Source organism: Carcharhinus amblyrhynchos, chromosome 27, assembly GCF_965287045.1.
Source record: "Carcharhinus amblyrhynchos chromosome 27, sCarAmb.v2.hapA, whole genome shotgun sequence".
In the NCBI taxonomy this organism is placed as follows: Eukaryota; Metazoa; Chordata; class Chondrichthyes; order Carcharhiniformes; family Carcharhinidae; genus Carcharhinus; species Carcharhinus amblyrhynchos.
In genome coordinates this window covers 23,267,355-23,285,052 of record NC_137350.1, presented here as the reverse complement: position 1 = coordinate 23,285,052, position 17,698 = coordinate 23,267,355, and the positions used below count along the sequence as shown (strand labels likewise).

Here is a 17,698-nt window from a genome sequence, read left to right as displayed (position 1 = left end):
GTTCAATTCCTGGGTTGGGTCACTGTCTGTGTGAAGTTTGCCCGTTCTTCCTCTGTCTGCATGTGTTTCCTCCGTGTGCTCTGGTTTCCTCCCGTATTCCAAAGATGTGCAGGTTAGGTGAATTGGCCGTGCTAAAGTGTCAGGGGAATTAGCAGAGAATATATGTGGAGTTATGGGGATAGGGCTTGGGTGGGATTGTTGTCCAAACTGGCTTGATGGGCTGAATGGCCTCCTCTGTACTGTAAGGATTCTCTGATTCAGTCAACATTCTTTTTTAATTTGAATATCATTAAGCCTTCATTGGAGTGGTACAGTGATTTGCATTGCTACCTCACAGTGCCAGGTACCTGGATTCGATTCCCGGTTTGGGTCACTGTATGTGGAGTTTGCACATTCTTCTATCTGTGTGGGTTTCCCCCTGCTTCTATCTTTCTATGACTATAGATACAAATTACTGGCATGGTTTTAATATTATGATTTCCCCCAGCACTCCGATTTCTTCTCACAGTCTGAATGTTTAGGTACATTGACCCAAACAGGCACTGGAATGTGGTGACTAGAGGAATTTTGCAGTAATTTCATTGCAGCATTAATGTAAGCCTTACTTGTGACTAATAAATTAACTTTACTTTAAATAGGCAAGAGACGGATCTTGCATGGTTATGTCAGATGACAAGTCACTTTTATGTTCCACAATAGGTACTTGTCTCTCTTCTGCAGGCCCCATGTTGATCCATGTACCTCATGAATTGATCAAAAGGTTTAATTTGGTTACATTGGATGATGACATTGAGGGGTTTTGTTACATGCTTTAAACAGTGTGATCTGTACTATCAGCAATGTGAAACTTGCTTTACCTCCAGAATTTTGTGATGAAAGCTAGTCCTCGGAAGCACGTACAATATACTACTCACTTCATTGCATGTGTTGCTTATACACGTCATCAAGCAAAGTACATCGCAAATTCACCAATTCGATGGGTGTAAATCTCAAGATTCACAAGTGAATTCAAGCCTTTGAGAGGCAAAATTTGAACAGAAGTAACTTTTCATTGATCAGTTAAAGAATGATTTTAAAGGTGTCTTGGTATGAATCCCTACAGTGCAGGAGGAGGCCATTTGGCTCATGAGTCTGCACTGACTCTCTGACAGAGCATCTTACCCAGGCCCATCACCCCGCCCTATCCCATGGCTAATCCTACATATCTTGCGACACTATGGTGCAATTTACCATAATGTAGAGATGCTGGCGTTGGACTGGGGTAAACACAGTAAGAAGTCTCACAACACCAGGTTTAAGACCAACCAGTTTATTTGATAGTAATCCCACAAGCTTTCGGAAACAGTCACACCTGATGAAGGAACACCATTTCCGAAAGCTTGTGGGATTACTATCAAATAAACTGGTTGGACTTAAACCTGGTGTTGTGAGACTTCTTATTGCAATTTACCATAGCCAGCCCACCTAACCTACAGATGTCTTAGAGAACCATCTACTGTACCTGGGCCAACAGGGCTCCCATGTCACACAGACCCTAATCATTGTTGTGCTACAAGGAAAAAGCACTCAGGAACTAAGAGCAGTGTCCTTGCTTTCTGGCTGGTAGCTCAGGGCATTGAGTATCATTGCACCCATTGGATATAGCAAAATATGTAAAACAGAAAAATGGAATTCATTATCTTGGAAAATGAATGAAATAATGTGTCTCATTAAGTGAATCTGCGTCATTTGGAATGCAGCAGTTCAAGAAGTTGGCTTATCACCACCTTCTCAAAGGCAGTTTGGGATGGGGTAGTCAGTTATTTTAAATTATCCAATGGGATGCAAGTGTCGCTGGCAAAACCAGCATTTGTTGCCCATTCCGAACTGCCCTTGAGAATGTGGTGGTGAGCCAACGTCTTGAACTGGTGTGGTCCATCTGGTGAAGCTGTGCCCAAAGTGGTATGAGGGAGGGAGTTCCAGGAGTTGGATCCAGCGACAGAAAAGGAACCGTGATTTGGTTCCAAGTCAGGATGTTTAGTAGCTTGGAAGGCAATTTGAAGGCAGTGGTGTTCCTATGTATTTGCCATCCTTGCCCTTCTAGGCAGTAGCAGTCAGGGGGTTGGAAGGTGCTGTCAAGGGATCCTTGATGAACTGTTGCAGTGCATTTTGTATATGGTGCACACTGCTACGTTGGTAGTGGAGAGAATGAATATTTAATTTTCTGGAGGGAGGAGGGGAGAGGGTATGCTGATCAAGTGGGTTGCTTGTTCTGGCTGCTGTCGAGTTTCTTAAGTGTTGTTGGAACTGCACGCATCCAGAAAAGTGGAGACTATTCCATCACACTCCTGACTCGTGCATCGTAGATGGTGGACAAGCTTTGGGGGATTGTCCTACTGGATACCAGAACCAGCTGGGCATCTGGAGAAGGTACAGAGTGTTCAGAAAAGTTGCAAAGAAGTTCTTTTAACACATTTATAAATGTCCTACATATAAAGAAGTATAATTCCACTGTATAGCTGGTGCGTTTGGCTAAACAGCTTGCTACAGTGAAACTGACGATGCGTGAAATGTTTTTGGAGTGCAGGATGTAATTGCACATTTTGGCAAATGCAAAGGTCGCAAATTTTCAAGACAGCTTCAAATGTTCATCTTTCAGAGAATTATACAGTGCAAAGAGGCTCTTCAGTCTTTCTCAATATAATTTTAAAAGAATGTTTTTCACATATTTACGTCAGAATTTGTGAAACCAATTCCTCAAAAAAAATAAATGAAAGGTAAATTCCTTCAATTATTAAACCATTTTCTCCCAGGCTTTGGAGGCTATTAGGCCTCTAGCTAGTTCCCAAGCCTCTGCTAACGTCAGGCCCCAGTAAGTGAATAAGAAAGTGGGCCCTCCTTCTGGATTTTTTTTTGCTTAGATGTTTAAACGTAATTCACATTCAATAGGAGGCTATAAAGTTGTCAGCTCCTGGATGTTTTTACTGATTACTGCCTGTGATATTTACTAAACCAGGCATTAAAATGCTCAGCTCCTAGCAACAGTCTTTTTCTTAAACTGTAATAACAGATTTTTCTCCCCCCACCAGAGTTACGAAGGACCAGAATTTAAATTGCTTGCACTGAGACACACCCATTATTCAAATATACAAACAGAACTCAGAAAGAATCACTTTGTAAACTTGTTAGACGTAATAATTACACACTGGCTCTGAACTGAAACACTGGAATCTGGCTGTGCCGGATTATATCAAAGAAGTGCTTTGTCCCAGAACCCATTCATATTTTATGCATAAAATCAATACCCAAATAAAGAACAACCACAGGAAGATAATCTGTTGGGTTTAAAGGCTGGAATCTGGCTAATACGACTGCTATGTTCTGTCATGTATTATAAGTGAATCTGCCAACATAAATCTCACCCTGAGGGTGTGGGTGGAGATGGGGTGCTGAGGGGGCAGGGGACAGATTTCCTCTGGGCATTAACAACATGGCACAGATAATGAAAATCCACCTCTGTCCACTGAGATCATCATTACGTTTATTGTAGAGCAGACCTACAATGTTGGTAGGAATAGCGAACAAAGGAAATCTTCTGCTTTGTCTTCAAACTGACACGCTGAATCTCCTCAAATTCATTTTAAAAAATTCATCTATGGGATATGGGGTTGTTGGCTAGGCCAGCATTTATTGCTGTTCCCTGACTACCCTCCGTTTCAGAGGGCATTTTTCCAAGTCAAGCATGTGGTTGTGTGTCTGGGGTCACAGGTAAAGATAGCAGATTTCCTTTGCTAAAGGACATTAGTATACCAGATGGATTTTTGGGACAACTTACAATGGTTTCATTTTTAATTTGAGATTTTTTATTGAATTCAAATTTCACCATCTGGGATTCAAACCAGGGTCCCCAACATCTTGTCCTGGGTCTCCGGCTTACTAGTCCAGTGACAAACCACTTTGCCACTGCCTCCCTTATCCCTGCCTTGCCCAATGTGTTCCATGGTTCCAACTTGCTTCTTTGGTGTGCACTGCAGTTGTTCAAATCAGTACCATCCCCAGAACCTTCTGAGGGAAGATACTGCCATACTGTTTATGTTGGGACTCTTGGGCAGGATACAGAGGTCTGGGCAGCTCCTGGATCCTAATCAAGTGTCCAGGACTGTTTGGGGTGGAAGGGGGTGGGCGGTGAAACAGTCACTCATTCTCGTTATGAGGTAGGGTGGGTTAGGAATCCTATGCCTGTGGCTAAAATGGGCAGGAAAGACTTCTCTCTGGAGTTGTGGTTCCATCTGTCTCCAGACATCAAACTGGCCCCCCGCCACCTGGCAAGAACCTGGAGACCAAGTGAAGAATCCCAGATGACCTCCTTTAAATTGGCTCCAGCAGATTCTCATTGGACCCTGTTGGCTATCTACCGTATGCAGGTGATAGCCCTGCCATTCCCCCCAAGCCAGCCTCTACAAAAATGCCAAGAGAAGAGATGGATCTGGGGAACCAACACACTGTTTATTCATACTGGGCTATTCTCAGTTCCCACCCGCCTACAATCCTGGCCCCTGCAGGTTTGCACTTGCAGAAGGAAAATCTTGGAATCAAAAAATCCCTACAGTTCAGAAGAGTCTGCACCAACTCTCCATCTTAACCAGGCCCATTCCTCCCCCCATCCCTGTAATCCCACATATTTATCCCACTAATCTGTCAACCCACATATCTTGGACACTGATGGCAATTTAGCACGGCCAATCCATTTAAACTGCACACCACTGGACTGTGGGGGGAAACCGGAGCATGCGGAGGAAACCCACGCAGACATGGGGAGCATGTGCAAACTCCACACAGTCACCCAAGACCAGAATTGAACCTGGATCTCTGGTGCTGTGAGGAGCAGTGCTAACAATTCAACCCATCACGCCTGCATTGACAAAATCCCACCCAGGCCCTATCCCCATAATGCTACAGATTTGCCCTGCAAATTCCCCTGACACTAAAGGGCAATATACCACGACCAACCAACCTAACCCTGACATCTTTGGACTGTGGGAAGAAACCCCACGCAGACATGGGGAGAAGGTGCAAAGTCCACACAGACAATGACCCGAGGCTGGAATTGAACACAGGTTCCTGGTGCTGTGAAACAGCAGTGCTAACCATAGTGCCACAAAGCCACAACCTATTTTGCTTTTGAACCTTCACATTTAAACAGAGATACCCGAGGTGAAAATACAGGTGCAACCTAGAACTCAGAATCAAATGATGAAACCTGCAAGCAGGCATTTGACTTATAGAGCAGTAAATATTTAACCAGGGTTGTGCAATTATCCTGCATTTGGGGTAGAGTTGAATATACATACAACTGGGTCATGCTGATATGCGGGCCTGCAGAAAAATACAAAGCAGCCTAATCTAGTGCATATTTAGTGTGCAGTGGTCTCACTCTCCAACCATTGGTTTGCAATCCAAGAGCAAGAGGTGCTTCCACTAGCCAGACGGAATATGAGCTGAGGTCAGGAGATACCAAGCAGCTTATTCTTAGCGACAATCAGAATAGCAACTTGTACCAAACCATGTATTTTTTTATACTCACACTTTTTTAAAAAGATAATAGTCAGGGGAGGGAAGGAGGGGCCAAGTTTGTTTTAGGATTTATGGGAGCAGAGGCCACACACCAGAGTCCCACTTATAGCTCCGAGACTGGACAGTGATTGGACATGCACCAAAAAAGTCACTGCAATTGAAGGGCCACGTGAGGATTCCCCATGTACTATGGTGCACAGGAGTGTGGGTGTACTGCTCAAGAATGGCATGGAGTTGAGGTATCAAGCTGTAATTATCGCTAGACTATTAATCCAGAAATTCAGCAAATTTCTGGGGACCTGGTTTGGAACCCACCATGGCAGTTGGTGGAATTCAAATTCAATAAAATATATCTGGAATTAAGAATCTACTGACCGTGAAACTATTGTCAGTTGTTAGAAAAACCCATCTGGTTCCCTTTAGAGAAGGGAATCTGCCATCCTTACCTGGCTAGCCTGCATGTGACTCCAGAGCAATGTGGCTGACTCTCAACTGCCCTCCAAGGGCAACTAGGGATGGGCAATAAATGCTGGCCAGCCAGCGACACCCATGTCCCATGAATGAATATAAAAAACACACAATAAGCATCTTCTTGTGAATATGTCTCCATTTAAACACAATCTCAGCCATACAAGAGCGACTTGCACTTATTCAGCAACAATGAAAACAATTCCAATGTGCGAGGGAAAATGATGCCTTCTCAGGAAGGGAGAGATCAGGGGGTTGGGGTAGGCACAGAGTGGGGAGAGCCAGAAAACTTGATCAAAGGTCCAATTTTTGAAAAGACTTTCAAAGAAAGAGCATGGAACATTGAGAGATTTGGGATGTTTTCAGAAGGCAAGAGTGAAGCAACTGAATGTTTCGCTCCCTGAATTGGACAAAGCCGAGAGGAGAAAGCACAAAACAGCCAGCAAAAGAACAGAACATTAGAGAGGACACTGGGTGGAAAGAGATTACAGAGATAATCCACGAAGACAACTGAAGATGAGCATTTCAAATTCTAAACATTCAGGGATGAGGATCCAATGTAGGGCAACGGGCACTGGGTGAATGGGCTCAGTAGGGATAGGATTGAGATGGCAGAGCTTTGGCAAATGGAACCAATTGATGTTGGTGCGGAGAGCATGGGGATGGTCACGTCTAGAAGTGACCAAAGAACATTTAAGGGTTTCAGTGACGCAAACGTTGTTATGGACTTGAAAATAAGTAGTTATTGTCAATGGGGAGGATATAAGATCTTGGCAGCACAGGAATAGAGTTTGTGGTGGGCAAGTTTTGAGTTATCCAACTAAGTCCAACAAGCAGTCTAATAGTATAAAGGCAGCCAAGAGATCAAGAGCAGTGTTTCGGTGGTGGGGTGTAGGGGCAGTCAATAGCTTACATGTGGAAGTCATTCTGTGCTTGCAAATAATGTTAGAATCATAGAATCCCTGCAGTGCAGAAGGCGGCCATTTCAGCCCATCAAGTCTGCACTGACCACAATCCTACCCAGGCCCTATTCATATAATTCCACATATTTATCCTGCTAATCCCCCTGACATAAAGGTCAATTTATCATGGCCAATCAACCTAACCAACACACCTTTGGACTGTGGGGGGAAACAGCAGCACCCGGAGGAAACCCACACAGACATGGGGAGAAAGTGCAATCTCCACACAGACAGTGACCCGTGGCCGTAATTGAACCCGGGTCCCTGGCACTGTGAAGCAGCAGTGCTAACCACTGTGTCATCCATGTTGTCAAGGGACATGGCTGTAAAGGAGAAGACACATTAAGGATAGATCCTTTGGAAACTCAAGCGATGAATGGTGTAAGGGAGTGAAAGAAAGACATTGCTGGACATATTCATGTTATAAGGAATCGGGAATGTAACTAGGCGAGGGTACTGCTACAAAGCTGGATGGTGAAGACAAGCCTTTGGAAGGACAGTAATAAAATTATCTCTGATTCATTAAACGGATATCCAAACGTTGTTTCCCAGCAATATCTAACATGAATCTTCCACCTAAATCACTATTAATCATCTCAGTGAATTCTTGGGACAAAACACCTTAACACGATTTTTTCAAGCTCCGGCAGACTCGCTGAGCACAAATGTTCTTATTTCGAGGTTAAAATCAGTTATAGACCACTTCAAAGCAGTATTGGTGTTGCTACCATCTGGAACTTTTTTGGTAGACTGGATTTAGGGTTAGTAGCATCTATGAGCCAGCCCCCACTGATTCCACTACTGAAGCTAGCTCAGCGATGAGTAACCTGGGCTAGTGAGTGGGCACATGAGTGAGGCCACAAGATTGAAATTGGGCTTGTTCACTAACCACAACCCCATGAATAAGATTAATTACATTAAGTACATATTTTGTAACGAGTTATAGAAAATGCTTAATTATTCCTATCTTAATAGGACTGATAAAAACAAAATAAATATTTACTGAGGGAGTCCACGGCTCACGCAGTTAATGCTGTGTGCAATCAACACACACAAGAACATGGGAATTAGGCGCAGGAATAGACAATTCAGCCCTTTGAGCCCACTCCGCCATTTAACATGATCATGGCTGATCTTATCCTGGTCTCAACTCCACTTTCCTGCCTGCTCCCCACAGCCCTTTTCATCAGAAACATATCCATCTTGCTTTTCATCAGAAACATATCCATCTCTTTCTTGAACCGGTTGATTGATTTGGTCTCCACTACATCTCACTTCACTTGCCTTTGCTTTGTGTGTGCATCACTTCAGCCATTGGTAAGAAAAATACTATGCGGATGGAAATCAGCAGGATGTGGCGACCCTGCCTGTGGGCACCGGTCAACAAAACGTCTTGTTGGGTCACAGTCTGAACCCAGATGGTTGCAGGTGGCCCACCACAGCTCTTGTTTCATTATAGTAAGAAGTCTCACAACATCAGGTTAAAGTCCAACAGGTTTGTTTGGTAGCAAAAGCCACTAAGCTTTCGGAGCGCTGGCTGCCCCTTCGTCAGACAAGTGACAAAAGTTATTAGAGATTGTGTGGGACAGCAAGTGCTCTGAAAGCTAGTGACTTTTGCTACCAAATAAACCTGTTGGACTTTAACCTGGTGTTGTGAGACTTCTTACTGTGTTTACCCCAGTCCAACGCCGGCATCTCCAATCATGACTTGCTTCATTATCCCAGCAGTAGGATTCAGTCACATAAACTCTGGGGCGAGTGTTCACAGAGGCCACTGTTCCTGACTCCAGCCTAAACAACTGCCAATATAAAAGCAGCTCTGGCTGTGGACTTTGGCCATAATATAGTCTGAAAGCAGCTTTAGCAAGAAGGTCAAAACCAATCCCAATAAATGGTCTGCCATCTCAAGAAAGGGGCAAATTGATATATTAAATTTGTAGTCAATAAACTTGACAAAATGCTGTTGCATAGAGACATTTAACTCACGTTTAATTTGATTCATTTCCACTGCTAAACATCCAATCTTTTGGGGTCAATCAGTAAAACATGCTTTCCTTCTGAATTTGTGAATAAAAGTCAAAACATTTTCACTGTTCTCTCATCAAAAACCCAACTTGGAGAGTGCCTACTGTATCCAGGGTGTCAGCACCATGTTGAGGTCACTGATATATCTCGGCCTATCAGGAGCGGGAGGACAGGCTGTGAAATTTTGTTTTTATTTTAAGAGCCCCAGAACGATCTTTAGAAACTGCTGTGAGGAGTACATTATTTATGCAGGAGGAAATGTCAGCCTTTTATACCGAGTTAGCTATGGAGCAATGACTGCAGTGCAAGTGACACCATTATTGTAGTGATAGTGCCCTAAAGACTGAGGCAATCAATCAAAGGTTGATTCAGGTCACTCACTTAATGACTGTTTGCTAACTGCAAAATTGCAACCACTCCCCTGTGCATTGTCATCAGTCAACAATTGTCGATGCTCATGTGACTGTCCTCCATCCTTTGTCGCAATGGGTGGCGTTTCTTAAGCCAGTGACCTGAGGATTGCCATTCTGCTTTGGACTGCCCTCTCACTAATGTTACATTCTTACAGGTTGTCGACATGGTTGCTCATTCAAGGATCACCTCATTTGCCTCTTGATGGCACTTTTTCCCTTGAGGATCCACCACCCCTTCTCTTTTCTCTTACCTACCCAGAAGTGCGGACACTTTCTGGAGGTGGTGAATGATAGAATCCCTACAATGCAGAAAGGGGTCATTCAGCCCATAAGACCACAAGGAATATGAGCAGAATTAGACCATTCAGCCCATCAATTCTGCTCCACCATTCAATCATGGCTGATCAGTTTCTCAACCACATTCTCTCGCTTTTTCTCTGTAACCTTTGATCCCCTTACAATCAAGAACCTATCTATCCCTCTTAACTATACGCAATGGTCTGGCTCCCACAGCCTTCTGCAAAGAATTCCATTAAATCTGCACCGATTCACTGACATAGCATCTGACCCAGGCCTACCATCAGGTAGCGCCCACTAATCCCCCTAACCTGTACATCTTTGGACTGTGGAAGGAAACTGGAGCACCCAGAGGAATCTTATGCAGACACAGAGAGAAAATGTGAACTCCACACGGACAGTCATCTAAGACCTGAATTGAACCTGGGTCCCTGGAAATTTGAGGCAGCAATGCTAACCACTATGCCACCTTGCTACTTAACTGCTACGTGGCATTACATTTCACCATTCAAAAGGAGTGCAGAGCACTGTTAGGACAGTGCAGGTTTTAAATCCTGCAAACAATCTCTAATAACTTTTGTTTTCCCACCGTCATAGAGATAGGGAAGTGACAACTTCCAAAGGACATGACTACATAGGGAAATGACAACAAGATAGGGGTGACATGGTGGCACAGTGGTAGCACTGCTTCCTCACAGTACCAGGGACCCGAGTTCAATTCTAACCTTGGTTAACTGTCTGCGTGCAGTTTGCACATTCTCCCTGTGTCTGCGTGGGTTTCCTCTGAGTGCTCTGGTTTCCTCCCACAGTCCAAAAATGTGCAGGTTAGGTGGATTCGCCATGCTAAATTGCTCCTTAGTGTCCAAAAATGTGTTAGTTAGATGGATTAGCTGTGGTTAATGTATGGGGTACAGGGATAGGGTGGGGGTGGGGGTGGGCTTGGGTAATCAGCGCAGACTTGATGGGCTGAAAGGCCTCCTTCTGCCTGTAGGGATTCCATGGACAGCAATAAACAAACAGATTCCTCATTTTTACCACTTTTAAAGCGATAACTAGAATCCAATACTAAGACCCTTTAATATGATTTGGGTGAATAATGATCAATTATTTAGCTTGACTATCATTTTTTAAATCCTTATTATTTACATTTTAACCATGTTCAAAATCTCTCATTTTTAAACAGCAAAGGCTCCTAATTTTCTGAATTTTTAGATCAATTTTTCCATCACTGATTTTCATTTTCCTTTTTACACCAGAAAAATAAAACTTGGAAAATCTTCCCTCGAGACTGGTTAGTTAAACTGGCAATAAAGACCGAATTTATGAAGCTTCATCAAAATTATCCAGGTACCTGAGATGCTGTCAGGTCCTCCAGTTTACTGAGTCGCTGTAACACTGACCGCATGTCCTCCTGTAGGTGCTGAATAACTTCCGCAATCTTATCATTGAGGGTAATTACACTCTTTTCTTGGTGTCCTCTTCTTTCACTGGTCTCTGCGTTGCTGCTGGGACCATTTCTAAGTCTCCATGAGTTTTCACCTTGAGCTTGCTGTAGGCCTGTTGTGGTGAAGAAACACTTTTTGAGTACAGTTTGTATACAAAGAACAAAGAACAACCCAGCACGGGAAACAGGCCCTTCGGCCCAACGAGCCCGCGCCGCCGCATCACCCTACACCTATTCTACCCTGCGTGTCTACGAATGGAACCCCTAACTTAGCCAGATTCAGGGGAGAATAGTGATTGGTAAAACCAATCAGCCTAAGAGCACATCTTTGGGGTGTGGGAGGAAACCGGAGCGCCCGGAGGAAACCCACGCATCCACAGGGAGAATGCGCAAACTCCCACAGACACAGGCCCAAATCCATGTATCTGCACAGCTAGCAGTGCTAGTCACCGAGCTGTTGCGGCGCCTGTCTACTGGTCCAGGATCAAGCACACACACCGACACGAAGTACTAGGCCACTCCCGGAACTTCCAAGAGCAGCCCACGCACGACCCACCGTGTGCATGCCCCTCGATTGACACGAGGTGGACCTCCACCTGCGGAATAAAAAGACAAAAACATTAATCTTACAAGCCTGCTTTTCTGGTGTCTCCTGAGGTTCTAACCTTATTTAATAGCCCCTACCATAACCCTCCATCCTCGTTTCACTCATGTGTCTATCTAACTGAACCTTAAACGAGTCCAACGTTCCCGCCTCCACCACCCTACTCGGTAGCGCGTTCCATACCCCCACAACTCTCTGCGTAAAGAACCTTCCTCTCACTTCCAAATTATACCTCTCCCCCCTCACCCTTAAATCATGACCTCTCGTGTTTGTACCCAGTCTAGGGAGCAGTCTCTCACTATTGACTCTATCTATTCCCTTCAGTATCTTATATACCTCTATCATGTCCCCCCTCAATCTTCATCTTTCCAAGGAGAATAGTCCCAGTTTCTCCAACCTTTCCTCGTAACCCAGCCCCTCCATGCCAGGCAACATCCTGGTAAACCTCCTCTGCACCCTTTCCAGAGACTCCACGTCCTTCCGGTAGTAAGGTGACCAGAACTGGACGCAGTACTCCAAATGCGGTCTAACCAACGTTCTGTACAACTGAAGCATTAGACGGCAGCTTTTATACTCTATACCCCTTCCTATAAAGGCTAACATTCCATACGCCTTCCTAACAACCTTCTCAACTTGTGACGCAACCTTCATGGATTTGTGAACCTGCACTCCCAGGTCCCTCTGTATGTCTATACTCCTAATCTGTCTACCTTTTATCACATAGCTCCTCTCTGCATTATTCCTTCCAAAATGCATCACCTCGCATTTGTCAGGATTAAATTCCATCTGCCAACTATCTGCCCAATGCACCAACCTATCCATATCCTGTTGTATCACCTGACAATCCCGTTCAGTACCTGCCAACCCTGCCATCTTGGTGTCATCAGCAAACTTGCTGATCACACCACCTACGCTCTCTTCCAAGTCATTTATGTATACTACAAAGAGGAGAGGTCCCAGTACTGAGCCCTGCGGCACACCACTGGTCACTGGCCTCCAGCTTGACAAGGTCCCCTCCACAACTACCCTCTGTCTCCTATTGCCCAGCCAGTTCTCAATCCACCTAGCTACCTGACCCCGTATCCCATGCGCCTTAACCTTTTCTACCAGCCTACCGTGAGGGACTTTGTCAAACGCCTTACTGAAATCCATATAGATGACATCAACGGCTCTCCCATCGTCAACCGTTTTTGTCACCTCCTCAAAGAATTCCACCAGATTCGTAAGGCAAGACCTCCCTCTAACAAAGCCATGTTGCGTATCCCTAATCAGATCGCAACGCTCCAAATGCTCATACATCCTACCCCTAAGTATTTTTTCCATTAATTTACCTACCACCGATGTCAAACTCACCAGTCTATAATTTCCAGGGTTATCCCTACCACCTTTTTTGAACAGCGGTACCACATTTGCTACCCTCCAGTCCTCTGGGACCTCACCTGTGTCCAAAGAAGAGACAAAGATTTGCGCCAGAGGCCCAGCAATTTCATCTTTCACCTCCCTAATCAGCCTGGGATAAATACCATCAGGCCCCGGAGCTTTATCCGTCCTTACGCTACCTAAAAGCCCTAGCACTTCCTCCCTCGTAATAGATATCCCCTGCAGCTGATCCTCAGCTCCCTTCAAGAGACCGCACGATTCCGAACCCCTCTCCTTCGTGAATACCGACGCAAAGTATTCATTCAGGAGCTCCCCCATTCCCTCCGACTCAATACATAACTCTCCACTCTTGTCCCTAAGAGGACCAATTTTCCCTCTAACTACTCTCTTGCCTCTAATATAGGAATAAAATGCCTTTGGATTTTCCTTAATCCTACCAGCCAAAGCTATTTCATGCCCTCTCTTCGCCCTTCTAATTCCCCTTTTTAGCTCCCTCCTACTCTCTCTATATTCCTCCAGCGCACTCTCCGTACCCAGTCGTTTCGACCTAACATACGCCTCCCTCTTCTTCCTGACCAAGTCTACAATACCCCCTGTAATCCACGGCTCTCTAATCCTACCTTTCCCATCCTTCCGCTTAACCGGAACATACCTCCCCTGCAACCATTTCATTTTGCCCTTAAAAGCTTCCCACTTGCCAACCGTGGACTTGCCAGCTAACAGTCCCTCCCAATCAGTGTCCTGCAGCTCCCTCCTAATCCTGCTATAGCTCGCCTTTCCCCAGTTCAGCACACTCCCGTTCGGCCGGCACTCGTCCCTTTCCATTTTTACCCTAAAGTAGACGGACTTGTGGTCACTGTTAGCCACATGTTCGCCTACCTCTACCTCACCCACCTGCCCCGGCTCATTACCCAACACTAAATCAAGTATAGCCCCTCCCCTAGTCGGGCTAGTTACATACTGCTCTAGCGACCCTTCCAAAACACATTTCACAAACTCCTCTCCCTCCGTACCCCCAGCTCTAGGCCCCCTCCAATTCACTCCTGGAAGATTAAAGTCACCCACTACAACCACTCTATTCTTCCTGCACCTGTCCAAAATGCCCCTGCAAATGCCTTCCTCCACCGACCTTGGGCTGTTGGGTGGCCTATAGTACACCCCTAGCAATGTGATCTCTCCCTTTTTATTCCTCAACTCCACCCACAGTGACTCAATCCCTGTCTCTTCCATATCGTCCTCCCTCTGCACTACTGTGATGTTTTCCTTTACTAACAGTGCCACCCCTCCACCTCTCTTCAACCCTCCTCTGTCACACCTAAAACACTTGTACCCAGGAACATTCAGCTGCCAGTCCTGCCCTTCCCGTAACCACGTCTCCGTTACAGCCACCACATCTAACTGCCTCACAAACATCACGGCCCTAAGCTCATCCGTTTTCCCTGCCACACTCCTAGCATTGAAACAGACACAGTTCAACCCACGAGTGTCCCTCGGAACCTCCTTCTCCCTGATAATTTTCCGTTCACCAGACTCTCTCCCAGCCACCTCCCCACCCCCCCTCCCTATTAGTTTAAACCATTCCTGAACACCCCAGCTAACCTCCCCGCTAAGACACTAGTTCCCCTCCTGTTCAAATTCTCCCCATCCCTCCTGTACAGTTGCCCTTCTCTCCTAAACACCTCCCAGTGATCCACAAAAGTAAAACCCTCTACCCTACACCAATCCCTCAACCATGCATTCAACTGCATGATCTCATCATTCTTATACGGCAGCTATCAAGTATAAAACTAACCAGCCTCAAATCGGACCAGCGAATTTCTAATCTCCTTCCCCAGCCAACAGTGGGACAAAAATTCTACAAAAAGTCCAACAAGCTAAATCTCCTTCAAACCTGAGTAGCCATACAAGTTTTTAAAACTATTATTTATGGGACATGAACATCGCTGGCCGGGCCAACGTTTATTGCCCATCCTCATTTCCCCAAAACTGGGGTGGTGAGCTGCCTCTTGAATCATTGGTGGCGCATTTATACCCACAATGCTGTTTGAGAGTCAGTTCCAGGAGATATTGACCCAACAACAGTGAAGGAACAGCAATATATTCTAAATCAGGATGGCAAGTGACTTAGAGGAGAATTCTAATTCAAAAGTCTGACGACAGCAGAGAAGAAGCTGTTTTTGAGTCAGTTGGTACATGTCCTTAGACTTTTGTATCTTTTTTCCAATGGAAGAGAGTATGTCTGGGTGTGTGGGGTCCTTGATTGTGCTGGCTGCTTTTCCAAGGGAGCGGGACATGTAAACAGTGTCAATGGATAGGGAGTTGTTTTTCGTGGCGAACTGGACTTCATTCACATCCCTTTGTATGACAACCATTTATCATCAATTGTTGAAAACATCTGGCTCATGTCCTTTGGAGAAGGAAAATCTGCTGTCCTGACCTCGCCTGCTTACATGCAACTCCAGACCCATGGCAATGTGGTTGACACTTAATTGCTAGCTGAGGTAGCATGGGAAGACACTCGGTTCGTGGGTAATTAGGGATGGGCAACGAATGCTGACCTCACAAGTGACACACATCCCATGAAAGAATGTCGCCTTTGTGGAAATATCATCAGTGAAAAGTAGTTGCCAGGGTTAAAAGACGAGGTACAAACGAAAAAAAAAATATTCTGGTGCTTTCCCCCGCTATCTGTGGCGGTCAAAGGGCAATTTTGCAGATTGTGTGGATAGATACGTGGAACTGATTGCAAATGATTTGCAGAAGAAGTAACCAAAAGGGTCAACCAAGAATTATCTCACATTCTGCACATTCTGATGCTTGTTTAACTATAGTAAGGGGACTCCGGCAGTCTAGTGGTTATGGTATTGAACTAACACCCTGGTGGGTAAGTTCAAATTCCACCACGACAATCTATGAGTGTGAAATATGAAGTGGGCTGGCACCATAATCTGGTCATAAAAACCCAACTGGTTCATCATGGATCATAGAATCTCTACAGTGCAGGAGGTGGCCACTTGGCCCATTGAGCCTGCACCGACAACAATCCCACCCAGGCCCCATCCCCGTAACCCCAAATATTTACCCTGCTAATCCCCCTAAAACTGAGGGGCAATGCAGCACGGCCAATCCATCTAACCCGCGCATCATTGGACTGTGGGAGGAAACCCATGCAGACATGGGGAGAACATGTGGAGTTTAGATGGTCACCCAATGCTAGAATTGATCCCGGGTCCCTGGCCCTGTGAGGCAGCAGTGCTAACCAGTCTGCCACAATCTTGCCATTTTCACTATGTGTGGCTCTAGGTCAATACTGTACGGCTGACTGTTAATGCTCCCTGAAGTAAGCTAACAAGCCACTCAGTACGTTGCACAGGATTGGCCAATTCAGTGTTACCTTGTTATCTTTGTCAATTTCCTGAGGACAGGTCTAACAAAAAATACCTCCAATCAGTCAATTTGTACTTTAGTCTGCCAGTTCCAACACCCTCTGTAATTCTATTCCATATTCTGAGCTCAAACTTCACTCTTCACAGTTATCAGCTTAACCACAGTTTACCATTTTACTGTAACCACCATGCAGGAAATCCTTCACTTGCTGGTGTTGCTGCCCCCAACGTGAAACAAAGTATGACAGTGCAAAGAATGAAATCACAACTCTTTTTTTCAAAACTTCTAATAATACACTCTATATTGTACTTCTGAACATTGACTTTATACTTTTATGGGCGCAATGAACTTGCTATTTTGGGTGTTTGTTCTCACGAGCTTCTGATGGATCAGTTCGGGTAACAGATACAGGTAGCAAAGTGATTATGTTCCAACACCAAAGCAAAATGCTGCAGATGCCATAAATAAAAACAGAAACTGCTGGAAATAGTCAGCAGGTCAGGCAGCATCTGTGGGGAGAAACAAGAGTTAATGTTTGTGAGGTTACAGACCCAGTTGCTGCCTGACCTGCTGAGTATCTCCAGCATTTTCTGTTTTTATTATAGTCATGTTTAGTGCACTAATTAATAACCAAGGGACATTTATCAAATCCTACCATGGTTCGAACTGGCTTGTTTGTCTTGAGGGGCATGATTCTCGCTTGCCGAGTCATTAGCTGGCAGGTGAGGCCACCCACCACCACCACCGCCACCACACCCCCCCCAAACCCCGCCTTGCCAAAACAAGATTCCACCCTCTGTACCTTCCCTATAAAATCATTTAATTGTACTAACTATTGTAGCATCACTAGATCAACCCTCCACCATCTAAACTCAAAACATTAAAGCCATGATGTATAGTTACCGGCATTGGACTGAGGTAGACATAGTAAATAGTCTCACAATACCAGGTTAAAGTCCAACAGATTTATTTGGTAGCATGAACTGTCAGAGCACTGCTCCTTCACCAGGTTGAGTGCCTCATCAAGCACTCACCTGATGAAGGAGCGGCGCTCCAAAAGGTCGTGTTACCAAATAAATTTGTTGGACTTTAACCTGGTGTTGCGAGACTACTTGCCAAGACAATAAAAGTCAAATTTATGCAACTTTCGTCATAATTTCACCAC

At 45.0% G+C, this 17,698-nt stretch overlaps 1 protein-coding gene across 8 annotated transcripts in view; it reads right to left on the bottom strand.

Annotated features, from left to right (window-relative positions):
* acbd4 (acyl-CoA binding domain containing 4) overlaps positions 1 to 17,698 on the bottom strand; it is a 90,968-nt gene that overhangs the window by 5,736 nt on the left and 67,534 nt on the right. For all 8 annotated transcript variants that reach the window (XM_080213491.1, XM_080213495.1, XM_080213494.1 and 5 more), the window contains one exon: positions 11,070 to 11,275. In XM_080213491.1, the coding sequence (XP_080069617.1) occupies positions 11,070 to 11,275 (206 nt within the window). The remainder of the gene's footprint in view (positions 1 to 11,069; positions 11,276 to 17,698) is intronic.